The sequence below is a fragment of the Oculina patagonica genome, chromosome 6, assembly GCF_052425735.1.
Source record: "Oculina patagonica isolate OP01 chromosome 6, crgOcupat, whole genome shotgun sequence".
NCBI lineage: Eukaryota > Metazoa > Cnidaria > Anthozoa > Scleractinia > Oculinidae > Oculina > Oculina patagonica.
In genome coordinates this window covers 23,044,250-23,065,533 of record NC_135763.1, presented here as the reverse complement: position 1 = coordinate 23,065,533, position 21,284 = coordinate 23,044,250, and the positions used below count along the sequence as shown (strand labels likewise).

The following is a 21,284-nucleotide window of genomic DNA, read 5'->3' as shown; positions in this document are numbered from 1 at the left end:
GTCTTTGTACAGCATGTTGGAGATCTGTATGCTCAGAGTGCATTGTTTCCTCTGCGTTTCTTTAAGAAAAAAACATGCAAAACTATTGTCACAGAGGGAATTGACGCACCTGGTAATTTAATTTGAGATTGTCACGTCAAAAAACAAACCTGCAACAAAGCTAAGTTTGTCTCTGTAGAGCAAACGGGCAAAATGTTGGAGATCTTTTTGAAATTGCCTAATATCCTTTATGAAGAATGGGCCCTTAATTTGCAGCTTACGGTCACATGGTAAAACTTCCCCAAGCTGGAGGGCAAGCTACGCTCTTGGACATTCAAAACAAAGGAAAGTCAAGCATGACTGGTTGAAGTCGATTTGTTTTTAGATGCCCCAGCACGTAGCTTGCTTTCCAGCAAGGTGTCATCTTGTACCATGTGACCAGAAGCTGCAAAGGACCCTTGCTACCCAATTATATAGCTGCTCAGAATGCACTCCTTTCCTACACTACTTTCAAGAGTACAAATACCTTGATAAAACTTAGTAGATTAACGACAATTAAAAATGTTCAAAATGATGGTTGTCATTTTATTTCCACATTTTATCACCATAAACAAACATGTTTTCATTTATTTTCACGGAATGAACAATATGTACATTACATAATCAAAAGTAAATGTTACACCATTTCCTTGATGTGTGCTGAAAATCACTGCTAACTTTTTTCTGGATAAAAAATTACAATAGATGTAGGTGCGTCATGATTATCTTTAAAATGAAATCGAAATGGCCTATTAGGCAAAGCGATTTTAAACTTTTCATTTTCGAAAAGTATTTACAAATATTGTTAAAAATATATTATGATTCATGGTTAAAACTATTTGTTCCATAACTACTTCATGAAGGCATAAAATTCATCTTGATGTACACGAATAAGGAAAAGCAATGTTATGATACAAGATGCGAACACTTAGAAAGTAAATGTAAATAAAATCGCCTGCGCTTTGTGTTTGTGATATCCTCTGGAATAAGAGCGCAAAACGTGTTTTGATTTCAGCAAATCTCACATTAAAATTTAACATTTCAATTCAACATCGGGTTGAACGTGCTCCTAAAATAACTAATCAAGCAAATGTAATTCCAAAACTGTACAATTACGATAAAAACATTTTTTCACTATGACGGGGCTAAAAGGATTTTTTAAACTTCTCCGTTATTTTACTACAAAAGTAAATAGTAAATTTGTCTCGTAAACAGACTGAAACGTTATTTTTATAAAAATATTCGATACCAAAATATGTCTCTTCTTTTGTAGACAAAGTTGCCTGTATTTACAGAGTAAGACTAAGACTTATATTTCGAATTTGAGTGAAAATTGCATTAAAATTATCGTGATCATATTCTTAGTGTTCCGCCAATTAGATGCTTGGAAGCCGCTAACAATCTATACCGCTGACGCAAATTGCGGGCTCGAACATGTTCATTGAGTATTTCCTCTGTGTGATTGGCAGGAAACCAGCCCTGAGTTCCATCACATAATCTCTCCCCGTGATACCACCCTGCCAAGGGAAAGAAAAAAATCAAGGTTTCTACAAGAAGAAATGGAATCAGAACATAAACATAAAAAAAACAACATTTTTTCGGTGATAAGCTTTGTCATTTAAGTGTTTTCAAATTCAAGAGCTTTCTCACTAGCCTGCGTTGCAGACCAACTAAGCCCCGGTTATTTTCCTCTAGACTGTTAAATATTTTTGTATAGCAAGATATATCTACTTTATCACCCTTTCTCTCCCAAAGTCAAACATCAATGTGGTTTATCCTAACCCTAGTGTGTGACCATTAAAATAAAAGCTAGAGTGCTCTCAACCTTTTTTCTTTTGTTTGTTTGTGTCTTATAGACACCGACTAGTAGAGAGTGTTTTACACGTGAAATAAAATCTCACTTTTGAGCAATGCTTTTTTCCGGTGTAATTTTATGTATGTGATTAACAATGATGAATCTTAGTGTGGGACCATTCAAATGAATGCTTCTAAGCAGTACTTCAATGTAGTATTGTTCCATGATATTGAACAAAGAAAGGAAATTAGCCACAATTAAAAGGTCGTCAACAAAACAAACCTTTAACTCCCTTGTTGGGAAGGAGATTCACTTAGGAAAACTTATCTTGCCGACTTGGGGAAAACTTGATAAAAGGAGTTTAATTCTAATTGGTCTCATAAAATTGCATGAGCTTACCATCCGGGAGTTTTTTCAATACATTGATAACGTCACCCTCATAAAGAGAGAGCTCATCTGGTTGCTGTGCAGTGTAGTTATGAAGCGCGTTCACTTGAGGACAGTCTACAAAGGAATTCAGTTCACATATTGTTAATAACATTAAAAATGTTTCAATACAACCAAGTTCAAGATATTTATTTCTTCTAAATGATTGCAATACTGGTATTTCTCTTTAATGTTAGTTTGAGGATATAAGAAGAAGTAAATCTATACTAATCAGTGTTGGTAACTGTTCTTACCCCAAGACGCATAAACAGTTTCGCCTTCTTGTTCAGCGGCTGGTGGTTTAAACGCTTCCATCCATCGAGTCTTGTCCGTTCTGACAGAAAATAAAATAATAATTAACGGTCGCTAAAGAAAATACTCCAACCGAAAAATTCCAACACAGATGGCTAATTTACCAGGAAAATATAGGAATAATGCATGGGAAATAGATAGAACGATATTCTAGCAGTAAACAGATTTGCTGTGTACATCGAGTGTACAGGCACAGGAAAACAAACGTGAGCCTAGGCCTTTCTTTACAACGGAAATGTACTTAACGACTGATTGATAATTGGCTGGGTAAGCTTCTTACTGACTGACTGCCTACCATCAACCTTTATTGAACAAAAACAACAACTTACTCTGTGTTTCCTGCCATTAAAAACTCTTTGGTTTTGGATTCAGAATTTTCCAGTAAAACCAAAGAGAACATGTGATCAACATTGATATCAGAGTCCTGTGGTTCGTCCACTTGTGTCATGTTACGTGTGGCGTAATCTAGAACTACGTAACGATTCTCACTGAAAGCAAAAACAACAACACAACGTTAGGGCGTTCGATGGCTTGTACGTTTTTGAAACCACCGGATATTCACTGTCTATGTACACTGTGAAAGGTGCAGTGGCCTAATAAGCCCTGACCCGGGGCATTGTGTTGGGTTCTTGGGCAAGACACTTTACTCTCGGAGTACTTCTCTCCATCTTAGTTACTAGCGTTTTGGAAAATTTTAAGTCTGACAATGCATCCTGGTCCCGTTGCGCACTTAATTCACTATCCAAGCAAAAACTCGATATTGATGACGTGCCGTACATGGTATACAGGGGTCCTACGTCTATGATGGGTCGAATATGATTTTCTGCACGCACCTAACAACCAATCAGAGATACTTAAATAATATCGAAGTACTACAGTACTTTCCCAGTATGAAAATTTTAGACTTGAAATTCAGATGTCTCTAAAGCAAGGTGGATGGTAGTTTTTAACTGTCTTTTAGGCTTAATTCGTTTTACTACCAGTTTAATTAGGAAGGATAGACTAAAAAAGAGTAATAAGCCTGATACCTTTTCTTCTTTGCCAGGAGCAGCAGGTCGTTAAACAGAAACATATAAACAGGTTTAAATTTGGGTCTTAATCTCTTCAGCGGGTTCCTGGAGTCCTCCACGACCACTTGCATTAAATCACCTCGTCGGAGTAAATACCGTGCTGGTGTCGCCAGAGCAAGCGGCTGGACGGAAAATAAAATAAAAACAGACACACTCATAACAAATTCCCTGCCTTTTATAGACTAATCACAGCCTCTATCTTTCAACGCAAAAGAACGCGAGGGAAACAGCGAGCGAGCGAGCGAGCGAGCGAGTGTACGAAGCATGAGGGGGTGGCCCTAGCGCCTCCCGTTTTGCGATGGTGTCCAGTTTTCTTGCGATTCTTTTTCCCGCGTTCAAACGATCGAAGAAAATACGAGAAAATAGAGGGCTGTGAACAGTCAATGCCTTTGTCCCGTATTATTAATATTGAATCTTTTCTCAGCTAAAGATCTTACAAATAACTACCAAGAGGCTGAAAAAAGGTAAAGGCAAGGGATTTGATATGCATCATACTTAAAATTTCTTGCTATAATCAAATGAAACACATTCGACGGGTGACTATTTCATATCGAATGTATGTCCACGTGGAAACTGATAGTAAAATTTACAACATTGTGTTGCCTTGTTCTTTACAATGAAGCCTTGATCTTGTTTTCAATCAGCGACAAGAAAGCATCTCAGAAATCTCCTAGTCTTTGGTCTTATTTCTCCAAATTGTCTTCTCACCTTTGTTCTAAACTCGATCTGTGTTTGTAAAACACATATTTCTTCCATACGTTCCATTTTCCTTGCACCCTCATTACAATCATTCACAATCTGCAAAGTACAGCAAATGTCAATATAGTTCTAAACGAAGGTTTCTTGTGAACCTACAAAAGTTCCCTTAACATGTATCAGGGAACTCTCTCACATTGGACTTATGAAGAAATTGTTGTTTTTAGTATTGTGGTGTTATTTGGAGTAGAGTGTGGGCTAGGAAAGCAATTTCATATTCCAACACGCTAGGTCGAGGAATTGTTGGTAATTTTTGCCTTTCATTATAAGCTGATCTTATCCAATTTCAACTGTCAGTACTCCTCCGGATAATTCAGGGGTTTCAAAATGTTTTGAAGAAGGTGTCAGCAACTGGAAAAGTAGGCGGCTGTGACAACGCCAAGCTTGTTTGTCACGAGCTGATTGCTATGACCAGAGCAACCGGCGACATATAATCAAGTAGCTGGCGGAACTCCGGCGGCCGCTGGCTTGTAGAGATTCCCACAGCAATGATAACAAAACAAAAATAATCTTCACCTTGTTGATGGCAGCTAATGCTCGGTCTGTCTTCATGTACTCTTCACTACCAGCTTCACAGCGATGACAAATAGCCTAAATAGAAATCCGGTAAAATGGTAAGCAACTCTTCCTGAAAATGTTACTAGCAAGTTACACACATAAAACGGTTTTTTTTTAGTGTGGGAGTAGATGCTCTTAATCAGCATCACACAGAAATGAGTTATTATTATCATTGTAATGTTTGTTAGTTAGATTACATGTAGTTTCTAATTCTCTTTAGGGGCAAAAGTCCAATAATTCCACTGAAAACACCCTCACTCTTTTTGACTAGCGCTTCGTTTTTCAACCACATTGTCAATCTGACTCGGATCACACATGAACTTGAACTTGAACTTCGAACTTTATTATTTGTTTTTCATATATTGTTACAAAATTGCTTGCCCCCGCTACTAGTAAAGACGACTAATCGTGGTGGGGCAAGGGTAAAAATAAAAAAAAAAGGTTTGCACACTTCAATACAAAAGAGAAAAAGAAATAGAAACAATTGATTGCTCTGTTATGAAACGTTATTAGTACTTACGTTCACTAGTAATGGAAGCCGTGTTATTCTCTGCATTGGAAGAACAAGAAACGACTGTAGCGTCAAACCCTGTGCTTTTTTGCTGGATTGGAGTTTTGACACAGCATCCAGAAAGCGCACACTCTTCCTGTAAAAACGACAGCAATAACACTGAGTTGGGTAATAACGCAAAATGGCGGGCGATGTATGCAAGTAGAGAGTGTAGCTTGTCTGACTCTATAGTTAATAAGAAGACGTAAAAGCACAAACATTGCCTTCTAAAAAAGTAGTATGAGTTGTAATTTGAACTCACCTAAGATTTTTCAATGCCCTGTCCTGGTAGATTTGGTTGGAGCAGTACTTTACATAAACATCGAAAAATTTTGAGGCCTGCGTACAGAAACGTGTTGTACATAAGTAAGAGTGTCTGTTGGAAACATTTGTTTGAGATGACAAGCCTAAAAAAAATACTTACGTATTCTAGTATGATGTCACTTATAGATGAAATTACCAGAGCATCTTTTTGACGCGCTCTGAGCGCCTGGAGGAAGCTAAAATAAAAAGGACAGTAAATTTTCGATTACAGGATGCACAAAGTTGATATGTTCTATTTTATACCATAGTTTTGTGTTAGTGATTGATCTACTGCATGTCGCTACCATTCAGCGATTAAAGCCAAGAGAAAATGCTTGAGAAACTACATGTACTCCAATTTGCAGAATACGGATGTGAAGACATAGTCACCATTGCTACAGAATGTGACACTTCTAGGTGGGTAAGAGATATATTGCCAGGTTTTATTGGTTAGTTTGTGACTCCTACATGACGTACCTCTCGCTAACAGATTTGATGGCGTGGATGTTTGAGAACAGCACATGCGACTGGCCTCGTTCTAAAACACACAGAGAGGAGCCTGAAGACAACTCGTCCGAGTTAATAAAGTGAGACATCAGAATGTTGAGACTTCTAAGATAGCTAGCTTCTGAAGTAATCACTTCAAACATGGCCTGCAAAATAGACGTTTGACCAAGAGTGAGAAACCTTACGTTTTTAACACCAGTGGTTACTTTGGGTCATTGCTCTAACTGAACACCTGGAATGTTTTAACGCCTTTGTTCAAAAAGTAACTTCAAAAAGAATAAACAGTTAAAAGTTACAAACCTCTTGTCGTTTACGTTCATCTGGTTTCATGATGTCTAAAACTCCACTCGCTATGACCTGTGCGAAGAAAAAACGAAAAATATCACTAGTATCACTGTTTTCTTGAACGATGGCTTAACGTTGGACCAAGGAAACAGAAGATCAGAGAAATCAAATATTATTTCAAATAGTCGCTATTATAAATCAAAGCGGGATTTTTTTTTTGGGGGGGGGGGGTGGGGGTGCAAAAAAAACTTTAGTCTCCGTTCAGTGTGCAGGGTATTTTTCCTTTTAATCAGCAACTTTTCTTATGTCGGTGAGCTACAATGACAAAAATATCGAAATGTTATCGATACTAACCTCTGGCAGTTCACACCAAAGCATCCTCATGTTTTTAAGCGTTCCTTTTGTCAACTCCTCCAGAGACGCTTCGTCATTTAACGACATGTCTGACATGTCACTGCTCAGTCGTTGACGGCTGAGGTTTCTTTCACGCTGGAGCGTGCATCTGGTATACACTTGGTATAAGGGCTCTGTTGATTACATTAACAACATTGACTTTGTACTTTATGAGGGTGGGGTCTATAGATGCAAATGCAGGAATTACTTTGTCTACCCCTCTCCCCTAGTCTTGCGGGACGCGAATGAGAGGCGGCTGTATTCGCAGGCTACCTCCCCCCCCCCCCCAAAAAAAAACGAGGTCTACTGATTGATATGTATGTGTACCACACTGGCTGCAATGGTGTTATATTTAAATGCATGGTTGAATCAGCCGCAAAAGCCCCCATAAAACGTTGTGAAAGTACAGTTACATGATAACCCCTCAATAAACTTTCAGTAGCACTGCCTTAACATAAATACATGTACCATATATACTAACCTTCAGCCACACTGTCTTTATCATCATCTGAAACAAAGCAAAGTAATTAATATTACTGTTTTGGGTCTGTTTTGAGTTTTCTGTTTCCCTTTGCGTACAGTAACGTTGGAAATAACACTAGATTCTAATTAACCTGTTAACTGCAACTACATGTATATGAGAAAGTGAAAATACACTTAGTTTCTTATCAACCAATTAATAAAGTTGCTGCCCTTAGCGCCGATAGCGTACAGGGCAGTAAGTAAGTAATTAATGAGGTAATTACACCACTGGCATTAAAATTGGATGTATCGATCTGTATTGGATGTTTTGAGTCAGTGTCAGCCTTCATCACAGCAAATTTAATGGATTCAACGGGTCATGCTTATTATTCAGCTGTTTATTTATGTACCTGATGAAAATACTTCATCTGCAGGCTTGTGGATAGGCTAGGAAAGAGAAAAAACAACTTGATCACTAAATGCTAACACCAAGGAAGTGTTTCGATTATCTACGATTTCAATTGCTCAGCAAACCATACAAATTGGTTTTTTCACTGAATAAGAAGGTGCAATCTATTGTTAATTCAAAAAATTCTTGTTTTATGGATGGAATGTTGTTTATTTTTTGAACTTTATGTTATGTTGCTGGAGGTATGATAAACTAAAGGTTGGTTCTCATATGATCCCAATCGTTTCTATCGCATTGATCGTTTTCAAATACTGAGGCGATCATAGGCAATCAAAGAGATTGGAAGGGATCAGGGGTTCTCATGTGATGGTCCGGATCACCTGGTATGAGCAAAAACCTTAATGAAAAACAATTATTTTAGCCCTAGATCCAACACAATGGCAGCCTTCAATGAAAAAGCAAAACTTGTGGCCTCCAATCTCCTAAGTTATTGCAGTTTTATGGCGGAGAAGAGAAAAAGAAGCGAGAAGGATAGAACACGAACTATCCAAGCGTTCAAATTTGCCCAGTCGTCACAGAAATTGGTAATCCTCTGTGTAATGTTTTCATATAATCGCCCTTAGCGCAAAACAAACTTTTTAAAGTGAAAGGAACGGGGTGATCATATGAGAACCAACCTTGAAGTACAGTGCACTAACACGTGTTTCTTTCTTACCTCAACATAAATACCTTCCTCTTCATCAAAGTCCTTCCTGTGGGGTGGTGGCTCAGTAGGAGAAATGTTTTCAGGTGGAACACAATACTCATGCGATGAATCTGATGAAAATGAGTGCTCTGAAGAAGCTGTAACAAACAAAGAAAATCATTACTGACATGTAGCTATGACCATAAAACAATTTTCATATATTTCGTCAATCTTGGTTTCATACCCCTTAGACTGCAAACCTGTTGTTTTATACTGTTGAACAATACCTAAAAATAAACCAACTCAGGGAACCAAATTTTTGAAGTCAAAGAGACAATCACCTGACTCATGTTTGCAGACAGTATAATTTATTATTGGAGGCAAGGAACAACTCTCTAAAAGACAAAAGAACAGTGTCTCTGGATACTGCAATGTTCACTGATGCTGAGGCCAATAGGTTAACCAGCAAAACGCCACATGCAAGACTACATGTTTAAATTCAAAACACTGAACCAGTCTGGGGGGAAAGAGAAGATTTTAACCAAGAGGGCTTGTACGTGAAATTGTCACAAAGAAGGAAAAGGAAGAAAGATCACAGAAAGAAGTTGTTAATGTTTTGTTAACATTGTACAAGTCAGTCACTAGTGCCAAGCAATTTATCATGAACAACAAATTAATACCATCATCATGTTCTTCTTCTTCCTCCTCTTCACTTTCCTCTATAGGTGGTTCAATATACTCATGGCCATCACTATCAGACGACTCAGATTCTGTATCTGTACTCAGTTCTGTTATCAAGCACAAACAAAAATTGATTACAACATTGCCCTACAGTTACACGTATTAAGTGTATCTCATGCCTAGATACTGTAAGCAGTTGTCCATTTTTACTCATCATTCGTATTTTTCACACACCCTACAGGCTCACCAAAATACTGCAGGACTCGTAAAAATATACGTCGATGCACAGCTATAGCTACGAACGAAAATGTCTAATGAGATCTATGTGCACTGTACTTACAAAGCAAAAGATATTGTTTATGTCTAGACTGATGTAAATGTTCATGTATGTTCGTTAAAGGACCGTATTGTTATCAATTAAAGCAATCACAATGTCATGTACACAGTATACTGTGCTTTCAAAGCACTGGCACTATAAGATGTAGGAGAAACATTTTCTCACATTTCTATCATTGTGTGCATCTTACATATATCCTAGAATCACATACATTTAGCTGGTAATTATAAAAATAATTTATTTTCTCACAATAGTGCAAGTTTAGGATGTAATGGAAGAAGCTAGCAGTTACCCAGCTCACACACAAATGATAATGAAGAGGATGCTTGGCATTTCCCTTACCACTAAACATTTGTGAGATTGAAACCATATTGCCGCTGGCCCAACAATGGGTATCAGTGACGTCACTTTGTAACTAGCACACTATTCACGGCCCAAAACCCCCGCACCTTCAAACGTAACTAACAGAGCTTACCAGCAGGCATTCCATTCAGTGTTTGCTGCTTCTTCTTTAAACTATCCATAAAACCAGCTACACTTTGCTCATCTGCCACTTCATAGGACATGGATGAGCTTTTCCCATGAATATCTTCCATGAACTCATTGACGACACTTTCATCAGGTGCGACATACGTACCATCAGACTCCTCCACTTCAGACGAGGGTGGATTGCAAGCTGACAGTGATCGCTTGGGAGGACTTGCCCCAAGAAAGGTGTGTTCATATGCATAAGCATACTCAGATTGATCTAGGAATGAACAGAAATATTACCGATAATGTAAATTGTGGTTTAAATTTGCATTTGATTTGAAATTTTGTAAAAGACTATATTTGTATATTGATTTTTATGATAATGGATACGAGACAAAGAAAGTTTAAAAGCAAACTGGTGAAAAAATCTCAAACAAATTTCCAATATGACATAAAACAACATTTAAGTGCAAAGCCTAATCAGCAAAAGTTGGTTCAGAAAGTCAAAACTTGAACATAAGATTAACATTTCATCATTATTATGTACCTTCAGCTGACCCAACTCTTGGCATGTCACTCAGGGACACTGATTTGCTGACACCAGGTCTAACAGGCACCCCTTGTGTATGGTCATATGCTGAGGCAGGTCGTGGACGAGGCACAGCAGGTAAAGGTGGCACTTTTAGTGTTGGTGTTTTCTCTGTTACAGGGGCAGCACCTGGGGGAAGAGGTGGTGGTCGTCTATTGGCTTGTGTAGTTTTGGACGAGGGGAGCTTGATACCAAGACGGCGGCCTGTTGCCAGCCGTTGCTTGCGACGCTCTGGTAATGATGATTTCCTAACAGGGCCTTTGAATAAAATGAAAAATTAACACAATTATTATATTAAAATACAGTATAGCAGATTTGTCCCGCTCATTTTAATTTTCTTTCTTTCACATGCTTTTCTGTTTTCAATCAATGTAATTTATTTCTGTTATGTATGCTTTTCCTAGTAACACTTATTGTCAAAAACTTGTATATCAACTTCAATATTCATATTCATGTACTCTGATACTGTATCTGACAGTGACAGTTGGTTCTGTCAAAACGTGTTTTCAAAACTTAAAAACATCATCTTTTAGCAAGACCTTTTGATGAAACGATGAAATAAATGAAAAAAAGAATGAAATTATTATTACAGTCGAAGCTCTCTTAACGGACACTCTCGTAAGCGGACAGCTCTACTTACGGCCACCTTGTTAGAAACCCCGTTTTTACTCCCATACAAACTCTGTATTTTTACATTCTCGTAAGCGGACATTCCCGTAAGAGGCCACGGACACTTTCCGAGATTACGACTTAGACTTTTTCTTTGTTTTTAAGCTCCCGTAAGCGGACACAGCAAAGAAAATAATATAAAAAACCTCTGTATCTTGTATTAATCAATCAACTTCACATCGCCGTTCATCACAATGATTTTACTGTAATTACAGTACCATATTTCAGTGTTTGTTTTGTCGTTATCCACGTCCGGTTACATTTCGAAACAAAACTAACATGCATATTACCATTATGTTAGCTGGGCAAGCTCCTGTAAGCGGCCATCTATCCCTTACACCTCTAGTGGCCGCTTACAAGAACCATTCTCGTAAGCGGCTAGCTCCAGTTGCGGACACTTTTTTCGCATCCCGAGGGTGTCCGCTAACGAGAGCTTCGACTGTAATAATGTTTTAACTGTTGCGTTGAACGTGACAATCATTTCTCTTTTGTGCAAATTACAATGTACATGTACTTAGCCTAGTACATTAAGACTGCTCTAAGAACCAATCGGAATGTTTTATTTCATCCCAGACCAGTTAGTCAAAATAATACTAAGTAGTGAAAAAGTCACAAGTACATCTGTACAATGTAAATTGTTCCCTGTTAGAAAATAATATCTAAAGTGCAAAATATGCTAACCATCTATCTCCCCTATGGTGTCATCTGCTGACGAACTCTCTTTGTCTTCAAGACTTTCCAGTGTCCTTGACCTCACCTTTGCCACAGCCTCTGCTGATGGAGGACTGGGTCTAACTGGAGGATGCTTTTGTGTTTCTTGTCCTGTCATGTGAGTGTACAACAAAATTGCATGGTGTTAATGAGTACAGGGGGCAAGTGATTACACTTCAAGATTGATTGTCCCATGCCAGGAAAGCCCTTTGTACTAACACAGGTAGCCAAATTAATGACCCGCACAGATTACATGTATTTAGTTGTGGCTGTTTTATGGTGAACAAAATGGACACAGTTTGAAGCTCTGCTTGTATTTTATACCCTTGGCTTGACACGTCTCCAGGCCAGGCAGCAAGACCATTACAAGCACAGTCTAAGGACTAACCATAAGGCCAGTGTAATAACAAATTGTAAACACATGTATAACTCTCAGGAATGCTTCTCAAAAAGTGTAATAACTTACCAAGTCGAGGAGATGTTGGTTGACTTGGAGGTTTCTGTGGTGAAGCTCCAGGCCTGGGAAGAAGTTTTGGTTTACCTACTTCATAAGGTTTTGCTGTGCCTGTTGCAAGTTTGGAATCAGATTTTTCTGGCGATGAACTTGATGGTTGGTTACGTGGTGAAGGTCTTGGTGAGGAGTGAGGTGATGCCCTTGGAGAAGTACCAGGAGAAGGAAATATACCACCAGCTTTACCAGTATTGCTATCGCGGAATGGGAATACAGGGATTGTTGACAACTTTTGTGCTAGAGCAGCCACAGATGGTTGTGGCATGTCAGTTTTAGAAGCCGAAGCTAAATCAGGCGGTGGCTTGTGAGGTAGTGGTGGTTTACTTGATGATACTTCACTCACTGGTGGTTTCTGTCCAGGAGGTACCATTCCCTTTGGCAGCGATGGGAGAGGCTTCTTTGGTGGCAGTGGCTTTGATTTATCACCAGCTGCATGTAAGTCAACAGTTCTTGCAGCTGAATTAGTATTCTCAGTAATGCTTGGACTCTCTGCACTGGCTTCTGTTTGTCTTGTGTCACTTGGCTTACGGGGACTCTGCGGGGAAGTTTTAGCTGCTATGCCACTACTTTTGCGGGGGATGGGTGGTGAAAATTTACTGGCTGTACTGCTTATTTTATGGGGCGTAGGCGGAGAGTTTTTACCAGCTGTGCTGCTTATTTTACGGGGGACAGGTGGGGAAGGTTTACCAGTCATTCCACCTGCCTTGGGGGGAGGTGATGGTGTAGACTCGCCATTAGCTCCACTTGTTTTATGGTGAAGTGATGGGGTGATTATATCAGCTCTGTAAATAAAACAACGGTCAGGTTAGAACAATACATGTATAAAAGCAGCAAAGCATAAAGTGACCCAGTTTGAATAGATTTATCCTACAATTGAAAATATTAGTTCCTGCTCCGGATACATTAATAGTTCAAAGGGGTTCTTATTTCCAGACTTGGAGCGTAAATAAAATTTAAAAGTGTGAGATATTTCGTCTGATATCATATATCATAATTGCGCTCCAAGTCTGGAAATAAGAACCCCCTTTGACTATAGATTTATCCTGATTCTACTTAACAATTAGACTACGAGCCCGAGTTTTCTATGAGCAAATAGTCAACGAGGCGCAGCCGAGTTGACTATCGCTCATAGTAGTCAGGTCGCTTAGGGCAAATTTTTGGAGAAATCGTGACACGGTTGATAAAAGCACCAAACTTTGCAGAATGATTCTTTAAAGACTATTAAATAATTTTATCCGTGGCTCCACCTGAATTTTTTCTTGCAATTTGCAAAATTTGCTAAACATTTTGACCACGCACAATCTCTCAAGCACCGCTACCACGCCATTTTGAATTGATTAAATTAAAGTGGGACAGCAGGAAATATTTCTCTACTCCGTAAGTAATTTGCAGTTTTATGCTTAAATGTTGCAAAAATATATATAAATTGAAGACATTGTTGAAGTTGTTTGCTAAAATTGTAATTTTTAGATGCAGTATTCTAAAATGTTTATTATGGTAAGTACAGTAGATGGTAACTCGAACTCGGATAACTCGAAAACCCTGCTAAGTCGAACTGAATTTCGTTTCCCTCGATCAAAATGTGGGTCAAATTTACCCCGATAACTCGAATTTCGGTTCTTGCAACTCGCCACGAATTCCCATTGATTAGAGCAACGAACGGATCACGTATTTGACAGCCTTTTTCCATTCTTATCGTAAGAATTCATGATCGTGATAGAGTTTCTGACGAGATAAGTTTAATTTGCACTGTACTGTATACTCTACTAACTATGGTATACTGAAGTGCTAAAAAATCAGCAAACTATCAATTATTAACTTGGCAAATTAAACATTTAATCGACCAGATAACTCGAAACCCCGCTAACCGGAACTGCTAACTGGAACTGTTTTTCGTTCCTCTTTAGCAGTTTAGAGGTAGAGTTACCGGGGTTCTACTGTATTTATGCGCTTGTAGCTTGTGGCCGCCGAGGGATGCGGAACATGCTTAAAGAAGCCTTGAAGAAACGAGATTACACAGAGGACGCACAAATTTTGGCCAAGGCAGCTTCAATAATAAGAAAATACATTTTCAGCCACGAGGCATATAAATTTAATGGTCTATTGTTTCCATAAAATAGTCAAGAAGCGTCGTTACCATCTTACCTCAAAATCATAATATTCTTAATTTTCAATGGAGACGGTTTGAAAAAGCAAGATAAAAAAAAAATCGTGAACCGCCTCTGCCTGTCTACATTGACTTGAACATACATAGATCGCAGGCAAGCGGATCATCCAGCATTTACACCAGCTGGAAATTTCTATTTCCTATGCCAGGGTCACACTAACCGGCGATCTTTCTCCTCCCGCCGCAAAAAAAAAGAACGCCTGATCGCAGGTTGGGGTTACACAGCTTGAAGAGTGGACAGAAGAAGCCATGTGCGAGCACTTTGACGAAGATGGAGTTGTATGCCCTGCCTGCCTGCGAAAGGTCTGTTCACTGTTGGTGCCTTAGACAACCTTCAAAAAGATCTTTTTTCGACGTTTTTGCTTGTTTACAAGCTAAAATGGTAGAATAGGGGTTATGTGGACAAGATTTGGAACCACATATTTGTAAACTCTCAAGGGACTTTTTTAATTTCTCAAGGGACTGTTTTAATTTCTCAAGGGATTACTTTCCGCTGTGGGTGATCACTTGCGATCTCGTGGAAAAAACGTGACTTGTCACATTTACAAACGTTATATAACAGTTTTAAAAGGGACATGTCAGCTTTCTTATCTCAACGCACATGTGTCTGAAAGGCGATCTATAAAAAGCGTAGCACAAGCAATGGATTGCGTAACTAAAACACGAATAAATAATCACTAGCACTTACATCGTGTAAAAATTACAAACGTCAAAAATAAACCATACCAAAAAACTCGCTCTTTTCAAAGATATTTTTGAAGTTAAAACAAATGCAAGAGATGGGGGCTTCTTTTAGCTTAGGAGCGGTTAAAAATTAGGCCAAATTTGGTCGCTACATGCATCATCAGCCTAGGTCGTTAGGGACGAGACCTCGCGTTGAGCCGTTGACAGCAATGTTGCATGAATCGGCTTTACAACATGCGATCGTATCTACGCAGTTCGAGTGGAATTTCAGTCAAAGACAGCAAAATTCTTTCGTATTTCATCTTCAAATATAATTCGAAAGCATTCACTGTATATATGGCTTTTGTTTAATCCTGGGTCTTGATATCCGACCCTCGCAGAGCCTAGACAAAACGCAGCTTGAGTGTAACGATTTGTTTACGCCGCAATTATATGCGCAATGTTTTCTCCGACAGTAGTCGGAAATATCCGTATTTTTTTCGTGCTTTTTCGTGGAGCAATCGTAACGATACGGCCTTGAACACATTGAACAGCGGTCTACCTATAACAATTCAAATATGGCGTCGAAAAAACAAAGCGTCGAACGCATATTTTGCTGTTTCATTTGCTAATTTCGCTGCCGTAATCGACTGCCTCGAATGGTCCTTGCAATTTTAAAGTATAGAATTGTGAGATTTCGGTGAAATTTGCACTGTTTATTTGTGTAATGTTAAGGAATATGTGTAAAAATACCCGGCGCGGACGAGCCATTTTTGACAAAATGATATGGCTGCATTTCCGCGAAGATAGGAAATTGTTAAACTAAACTACAAAGAAACTGTAATGATAAGTTCGAAGAACAATGCACAGGATAAACCTTCGACTCATACTTCATGCAAAAACGTCGATATCTCGAAGAGACTTTGATTTGGTACCGGCATCAGTCTCCTCCAGTTTCGAACTAAGAACCAACCGGGTAAACGTATACCAACAGCTATGATTCCTCCATCTGTACCTAGAAAGCTCTCTGCCATTGGTCCACGCTATATCTGGTTGTAATACTACATCCGTGCAGTTTTAGGGAAAAGGGCAGGCATTTAAAGAAGAAACAGAAACAATTGCCTTTTTAGCCTCTCTCATCCATTTGAATCCCTTGATGCCGACTGTGAGCACTCCCGTAAAATTGAACGGCTGGTTATCATTGTTTATGACAGAGAGAGTTCGTCCTTGTCCCTTAACCAAACTAGGATTTAATTTTTCTGTCTTAAGAACGTTCATGGAGAAGATGCCACCGACGGAAAATGCTTTGCTTTAACTCACTTTAATAAGGCTCAGCAAAATATCCCTTCACCAGACTTTATTTTAACCGAACATTGCAACGATTTCTACACCTTATCGAGTTTCACTCTCCTTATATTTTCATGTTTTTATGTTTATTTTTGGATCAATGTGGTGGCTAGCCACCCAATCCAACGCCACTAGATCCACTCCTGTCTAGGATATTACAGTTAATTTTTTCAAGCCTTAAGCCACCGCATTTTTTACTTTTGTCATTAAAAACGACTGCGTGTAACGCTAGGGTTAGGGAACCTGAAAATCGCGTGTTTTTTTCTTCAATTTACCTTATGGGAACATTGAAGAACAGCGTTTATGAATTATGCAAATTAGATAAAAACGTTCTTGTTTAAAGTCAAGAAAAATAAAAAAATTCGGATGGAGCCACGAATAAACTTAAAACAAGTATCAAAAAATGGCTGCATGCAAAAATTGGGGCTTTTATCACAAAATCTAATCGATCGCTTACGAAGGGGCATTGCAGAACAACTTTTATGAATATATGCAAATGAGCTAAAATCGTTATGGTTTAAATTTCAAGAAAAAATAAAATAATTCGGATGGAGCCACGGATAAACTTAAATAAAGTATAGAAAGGAGTCCGCATACAAAAATTGGTGCTTTTATCACGCAAGTAACGATTATTACGCTAACCGACCTGACTATAGAAAATGAGGGCGAGTAGTCTAATTGTTTTAGTAGAAACGCTAAAGGATTGCAGTCCAAAACCTACAATATTGTGCACTTTGAAGACAAAAATCAAGAAAATTTACCGCTTAAATAGCTACTCGCGCGCGCGACTGTTTTCTATCGGCGAATAGAAAACAGTGGGAGAACCAATCAGATTCGCGGATTTCCAATAGAACACAGCTGAGTTTCTACTAAAAATGGATATTCCTTGAATAAAGTGTTTACCATCCCTAAAGCTAAACAGTCAGCTACAAAAATAGGAAACTAACAAATTATGAATATATCCACTCCTCTGACTAAACCACATTATTCTTTGTTGTACAATTTTGGAGCTGAGACAAAAAGAAAACAAAATTTGATTGTTTACAGACTGGTGTAAATCTCAGGTGATGTCTCCAAAACACAATCAATTCTAATTTCACTCTGACCTCAAACAGCCTGCTATTCTGTTGACTGACCTGGGTGCCGTGAAATGGCTGTCTTTATTTTTTTCTACAGTTGGCAAATCCTCATAACCATCATCTGAACTTGACAATGCACTTTCTGTCCTTGGTCTAAGTGGTTCATACAACTGATCATCCATCGAGTTCACATCTGCAGGTCCATTCTCAACATGTGTTGTTTGAACATTGTTTGTCCTTTCTTTAGGAGGTGTTAAGTCACTAGATGAAAGAATGTTTTTATTTGTCTCTGTAACCGAATTTGGTTTTACTGAAGGTCTCTTATTAATTGCCACCTCATTATTATTAGTCACAACACACTCGTTTGGACTGACTGGTTTTTCACTGGGTGCATTAGGTGGTGGTCTTCGTGGTTTTGGAAGTAAAACAGGTTTGGGAGGAAGTTTGTCAGGTTTCCCATTCTGTGTTGTGGTAGCTCCTTTGGGCTGGTTTCGGGGTCGAGGTATAGGGCGTGGCTTAGCAATGGGAGGTTGGACAGTGGAAGACTTTTCTGCAGCCTTTAATGTTCCGTCTTTGTCTTCTTCCTCCATAGCTGACAAAAAAAAAAAGATTAAAAAAGTTATGATGTAGATAGCATGCTTTTTACAGCAGCTGCTATAATGAACTGGTACATAGTGTGGAATATTGTGTGAGCAATTCCTTCAACGTGTTTTGTTGTCTAAAGCAGTGGTTTTAATTTACTATAAACCTTACAAGAAGTTTAGGGTTACATGTTTACTGTACTAGGGTTTCAGTAGGGTAGGGTTTAGCTTAGAGGTAGCCAGCATAGGGGTTGCTAAAAGCAACAAAAGCCAAATTTTGATGTGGGGTACATGATGTAGTTCAATTTTACCCTTGGTACTACAATCTGATATTTCCCTTTGTTTCATCTTCATTATCATAATTATATTATGAACAAAGGAAAGGAAAATAGCAAATTGTACCAAGGGTAAAATCCCAGGTGCATTTCATGTAAGTTATGCCAAAGATCTTCAGTGTGGATTTAGTGCCTTGGCATAGACAAGAAAACCTTGGCCTATCTTCAGCATGAGATGTACATGGGATGCAAGCTGGGTAATACTGAACCACCAAAAAAAAAATGGAGTCGGAGTCGAGTTACTTACAGCATTGAGCCTGCTAATAACCAATCAGAATAAGAATTTTGTCATAGTAGTGGTTTGGATGTGAATATTGTCACCTCAATCACCAATTTCCTGAGAGGATGGGTTTGTCTTTCCTAGGTTGTAATCTTGTTTTTTGAAATAATTCTTGAATTAAAGGACCCTATAGTCAGCCACACCTTTATTTATGTTTACGCCTTTGTTTTCGGTATTATATTATTAAGCAAAACATGTCTTAATGAAAGAGATCACTGTGAAACTGTTAACAGTTAATAAAAAGAACCCAATAACACAACTTACAGCAATACAATAAGATTTTGCTTCACCATATGATTTTTGAAATTTCAATGCCTGATCAAAAATGGCGGAGGCTGACTTGGGACCTTCAATGATCAGTAGTTCTAATAACACTTGATAAACTGTGTCATTTCATCAGCTTTGTACATAGGTATTCTGAAACACACTTTGATCATGATCCATGCAATATACATGTAGTTCCATGTTCTGTTATAACTGAAAAGGACTGCTATTTATAGGTCAATTTAACATATATTTAGCACAGTAAATGGAACAAGCATACAATAGGTCAAATGCAAATCAAAGTTGATTTTACACATTGTAATGTGAATTATCATCACAAATAAATTATATTGCACAGTTACACCACAGTTGTCAAGACTTCTGAGAAATATTTATCAAGTTCTAATGTTAGTTTGGTTAACTAATTACCCAATATTGCTAAGTGATATTACGTTTGATGCACTCTTGTTTGTTGTAAGTTTCTGCTAGTACGTGACTTTTACTAACTAGTTTAGGGACAAAATATTGAAAAAATGGTTATATTTTAGAATCACATGATTTGGACAAATATAAACATCTAAAACTTCAAAATGGATGCGATATGTAAGCGTCGTCTATAAAGTGTATGTCAAAAGATCACTTTTCTCCAGTTTAGCAGAATACAAATTTAGGTTATTAACGACAATGTCACCAAAACAATTATTATTTATAAGCTTACTGGATGAACAGAAGCCTAAAAAAAGCAATCCATCACGTAATCCTGCTAGTTGTTTGTATGTTTTTGATCGGTCCGATAAAATATGTAGTTTTCGGCCACAGGCAACTACACTTCACCAGCTATAGATATATGTCAAAAGCGTAAATTTGAGCTGCAAATGAAGATGTTTTTGTCTACTAACAAATTCGAAACTAAACGCATACTTCATGAGTAATTTGACTGATCTCGCTTGAAAACGAAACCCAGACAACATCATATAGATGAAAATTGTTGCCAGTAACTCGAGCAAGTTAAACACATAAAACTTTAGCCGCATTTACAGTTTAAATTAGCCAATATCATACAAACATGAATAACAACTGATATTTTTGAAAAGATGGAAGCCCAACCGAGAAAGAAAGAACCTGAAAGAACGCGACTACAATCATTCGATCGACACTCACCCTACAGAAGCCCACATCTGTGGTAAGACGATCAACACAAAACCACATCCATTGCAATAAACATAATCGTTGCCTCGGTAGTTTAAGGTATCAAAAACACCATTATAGAGTCTCTAAAGGATCGGAAGTAACGACATATTTCGCTTTTTTGTGCAGGAAAGAAGTCAATGCGCAGTCCAAAAACAAACTGTGAAATGTCTGCGCATTTCCGTAAGTTTGCCTTTGGGAGACTGGGTAGGACAGTTTTCAAGGAAAAAATGGCTGCATATTTTTCGTTTACACTTACCGGTTTGGACGAGCGCGAAAAGAATCATGTCTTCAAGAGATATCTTTCCTTTCTTCTTTGAATACCGAAAAATGACATTAAGCGGATTTTTCGGTCTATACTAAGCGGTATTGGCTCTAGCGGCACACGCAGTTCTCATGATGAAATGGTTTCCGTGGTTCCTATTTCCTGTCAGCGTTTAATCAATTCTCTCAGAACTCAATCGTTTAAATGCCTTTTTCGATCATGAAAATAAAAACAGGTTTCTCAACGCCTTTATGATCGAGGCGTGATTTAAGCTATTTAGGGCTTCAGCATTAAAAGCAACACAATGACTATTAGTGCCGGAAGTCATGGGCTCATCAGAACCGGAAGTGGCAAGACACTTCGACCCCAGTACGAGACAAAAAGTAAACAAGGTATTACGTATGTAAATTACGTGTGCTGTTGGGCGTTGTTTTCCCTTGTTGTACGCACTTCTATCTTGTTGTTTATCCCTGACGCGACGCAATTTGTATTCCCTTATCATTGTAACAAATATTTTTCCAGATGGAGTTGGCTAAGGGGTAATCCCCTAAAGGGTGTGTAAGGAAGGATTCCAAGATAAGAGTTTGATTTTTAAATACCGGTAGCCACCATATATC

The 21,284-nt window shown here is 38.3% G+C and overlaps 1 protein-coding gene across 1 annotated transcript; it reads right to left on the bottom strand.

Annotated features, from left to right (window-relative positions):
• Positions 1-543: 543 nt before the first annotated feature.
• LOC144657117 (uncharacterized) lies at positions 544-20,563 on the bottom strand. Its single transcript, XM_078517413.1, has 23 exons — positions 20,376-20,563; positions 17,812-18,346; positions 12,454-13,280; positions 11,958-12,098; positions 10,566-10,865; positions 10,023-10,295; positions 9,210-9,317; positions 8,560-8,687; positions 7,846-7,882; positions 7,455-7,481; positions 6,935-7,107; positions 6,596-6,652; positions 6,266-6,441; positions 5,910-5,985; positions 5,748-5,824; positions 5,456-5,582; positions 4,894-4,968; positions 4,330-4,419; positions 3,580-3,743; positions 2,881-3,039; positions 2,494-2,573; positions 2,213-2,317; positions 544-1,535 (listed from the first exon to the last, which is right to left on the bottom strand). The coding sequence occupies exons 2-23, from the start codon at positions 18,342-18,344 to the stop codon at positions 1,372-1,374; spliced, it is 3,897 nt and encodes a 1,298-aa protein (XP_078373539.1). The 5' UTR covers positions 18,345-18,346; positions 20,376-20,563; the 3' UTR covers positions 544-1,371.
• Positions 20,564-21,284: the final 721 nt, after the last annotated feature.

What these genes read in the sequence shown, in the direction of transcription:
- LOC144657117 (XM_078517413.1), bottom strand. Translation starts at nt 18,344, where the DNA reads ATGGAGGAAGAAGACAAAGACGGAACATTAAAGGCTGCAGAAAAGTCT. An exon ending in TTAATGGCAGGAAACACAGA is followed by an intron (nt 2,574 to 2,880) that starts GTAAGTTGTTGT and finishes ATTTTCTGTCAG; the next exon opens with AACGGACAAGACTCGATGGA. An exon ending in AACTGTTTATGCGTCTTGGG is followed by an intron (nt 2,318 to 2,493) that starts GTAAGAACAGTT and finishes ATTCCTTTGTAG; the next exon opens with ACTGTCCTCAAGTGAACGCG.